The 3,306-nt window shown below is 37.2% G+C and overlaps 1 protein-coding gene across 1 annotated transcript; it reads right to left on the minus strand.

Moving 5' to 3' along the window:
* Positions 1-726: 726 nt before the first annotated feature.
* On the minus strand, positions 727-2,076 carry LOC137819576 (vacuolar ATP synthase subunit D (VATD) / V-ATPase D subunit / vacuolar proton pump D subunit (VATPD)). Its single transcript, XM_068623466.1, has 2 exons — positions 1,934-2,076; positions 727-1,843 (listed from the first exon to the last, which is right to left on the minus strand). Exon 2 carries the CDS (start codon positions 1,817-1,819, stop codon positions 1,055-1,057), a length of 765 nt encoding a protein of 254 aa, XP_068479567.1. The 5' UTR covers positions 1,820-1,843; positions 1,934-2,076; the 3' UTR covers positions 727-1,054.
* Between the last annotated feature and the right edge of the window lie 1,230 nt (positions 2,077-3,306).

Raw genomic sequence — 3,306 nt, forward strand, 5'->3', positions numbered from 1 at the left:
CATGAAACAACCAATAGTCACACATTTATCAGTTTAGGTGGAATAAATGGCAAAAGTGGCTTGTGAGCTGCTGTGGCTCACAGATGACTCCTCTCCAACTTGGGAATCACAATCCCATCGACAATAGTGTTTTGTGACAGTCAATCAACTACTCACTTAGCATCAAATCCAGGACATGCTGAGAAATCTAAACAAGCAGACACAAATTCACATTATATCCAGGAACATGTTGCCTTGGGCTTTCTTAAACTAATGAAAACTCAACTTGAACTGACAAATCTTGTTACCAAACTCCTTCAAGCTGAAATTTCAGGCCTCACCAGTCCAAGTTGGATACAATATATATCTACCTCTCTACCTACTCGAGGCAGAGTATTAAGCCTAGATAGATTAACACTGTCAATAGTTATGTATTCCAATTTTCATTCAGCTACATTTAGCCTGGGTACTTGGGTTTGGTTGTGATAGTGCAGATGAACTCAGCTCTACAAAAGTTGATTGAAGGAGAGGTTTCATTTTTCACCAATATATCTCCTAAGTTTGGAAGAGATCACTACATTACATTTCTGTAATAAAACAAAAACAAGACCCAATAAATAAATTATCTCAAACCCCAAGAACAAAACCTAAGGATTTCATATTCCAAAGACCACATCTTAAAACCCTATTCTTCATCCAATCCAAAAATAACAACATCTGCCGTCATCACTGCTATACATATATATGTAAATTGCAACCGATAAGCTAAAATAATAACAATAACAATTCTGATACAAGCAAAAGATAACTTAGAATATGCCTTTCCACAATTCCCACAACTCTATGGAGATGTACTATATTTCGAAACGAAATTACAGCTACTCACAGCAACTTCAAAAGCTTCCATAAGATCGGATGATAAGAACCATACTTTAAAACAACGACGTCTCGAATTAATAAAGAAAGAAATAAATAAACATATACTAGGGACCTTTATTCATGATACAGAAAACTGTGACCTAAAAAATAGCAGAGAAGTCTCACCCAGCAGAAGCTGCAGCACATGGAATCACATTCAGAAGATAATGTCCTCATCTTTGTCACCCACAGACAACAAATTAGAGGAATTGTAAGAAACTGCTTTGCGCAGAGGGAGATTAGTCTCAACCTTCTGCAACAGCATCTGCTTCTCAATCTCCCTCTTCTTATATCCCTGAATCTTCTTCAGCCTGAAGAAATCCTCCCTCTCGAGCTCATCCAACTCCCCCTTGATGTAACTAATAGTATTCTCCAACCGCGGCTTCACCACATTCTCCAGAGCGTTAACCCTACGATTCGTGGTCTTGATAGCCTCATCGAGAGTGAGGAACGAGGTCTGAAGCGAGGCGAGCTCGACGAGAACCTCGATGGCCTTGATGTAGGCAACGCGGCACTGCTGCACCTGCTGGCCGCCCCGCGCCAGTCCGGTGAGGTCGTTCTTGTTGGCGTCAGCGTCGGAGGTGTAGTCGAACTTGGGGAGCTTGACGCCGGCGACGTTTTCCTGGCGCGAGCGGACGCGGAGGGAGGCTTCCCGGACGTTCTCGAGGACGACGTGCTTGATATTGTCGCCGGCGACGTACTTGGCCTCGGTGAGCGCGAACGACGAGGTTTTCATGATATCGCCCATGGATTCCTTCGTGGTCACGATCTTCTTCAGGATCTGGCGGAACTGCACCGTGAGCGCGTCGCTCTTCTTCTTCAGGAGCGCATGGCCGCGCGTGGCTCCCACCAGACGCGCCTTCACCACTCCCAGCATCGTCACGGTGGGGACCACGTTCAGACGCTGCGTTTGCCCCGACATCGTGCCTTTCAACGATCACAATATCTGATCGATCAACGCGCAGTACAATTCGCGTGAGGATAATCGCGATCGGAGAAATTGAAAAATGAATTGAAGGTGTAACCGGTGACTTACCTGTCACACAGGGAAGGAAGTTGCCGATGGAGATCCACAGCAAACACAATGATCAAGAGAGAGACTGTGTTTAGTGTCTATCTCTGCGCGCGTTTCGATCAAAACTTTTTTTTTTTGGATTCCAATAATGGGCTTTCAATTACATCTACGACACCTATTGGGCCTTCTTTATTACATCTACGACACTTATTGGGCCTTTTTTATTACATCTACGACACTTATTGGGCCTTCTTTATAGCCCAAATTTAAAAGAAGGCCCGTTCTTTAGCCTCTTTTGTATCTATTCCTGGAACCTAGCAAAACTCAAATAAATCTTTGTTGTAAACGAATTGATTGCACCAGAAAAAAAATAATAACACACACAGTTGTATTAATTTGAATTTGGTTGCTTATTTTGGTGGTATTTTAAAGTATAAAAAAATAAATATAATGATATTTTTGGGTAAAAGAATTGTAGTAAATATTTTGTAATATTGTTATTATTTTCTTTACATTTTTTTCATTTATCTGAATACAGTTAAGTATTCACCATTTATCTATATATAGACAAGCAGAAAATAAAATCTAAAAATCTAAGATATACAATTATACAATAAACCATCAAAAACAAAATTAGTTAATAATTACATGTTTATTTTAAAAAATTATATATAATAACAAAAACACAAATTCTATGCGATCAAAATATTATTAAATTTACTGAATCTGATGTTCTATATTTTATAATATTCTTTCATATATATATATATGTGTTTTTTTTATTCTTAGGAAGTAATGTTGTAGGGAAGGAGCTATCCTTATTTTTTATACTCTTCTAGTCTTTTGGTCTTTAATTTTGTCATAATTTTGATTTTCTTGACAAGAATACTTGTAAAGACACTATGATACTCAAATCAGTTTTAAGGATACATTGGATAAAAATTCATTAGTTTCATTATAACTATGACTTTGGACCTTAAGATGTTATGGACTAATACGACCTAATTGAGTTCAATTTGTCCGCTAATCATAGTTTATGTGAAATTATTGTGTATTATATATTTAATGGTATTGTTAATTAATTTGCGATATGTAAGACAGAATGTCTAAAAGACCGACTAACCGAATTATTTACGTGTATGTGCATACTCGACCTCCTGAAAATACACTTGATCCCAAACTCAAACATTTATGGAGAGTTTAAATTTTTAAAGGACATTCTTGAATACGAGATATTTATAATCCATGCCTTTTTTATTTTTGAAAAATATTATTATTGTTGGTAAATAATTCAAAGGACTTAACCAAAATATTCTTATTTTTAATAATAAATTGATATTTATAATATTCTCATTACTCACATGAAAAAATCATGTTTGATACATTAGTGTATG

This window comes from Phaseolus vulgaris, chromosome 10 (assembly GCF_051622355.1).
Source record: "Phaseolus vulgaris cultivar YP4 chromosome 10, ASM5162235v1, whole genome shotgun sequence".
NCBI lineage: Eukaryota > Viridiplantae > Streptophyta > Magnoliopsida > Fabales > Fabaceae > Phaseolus > Phaseolus vulgaris.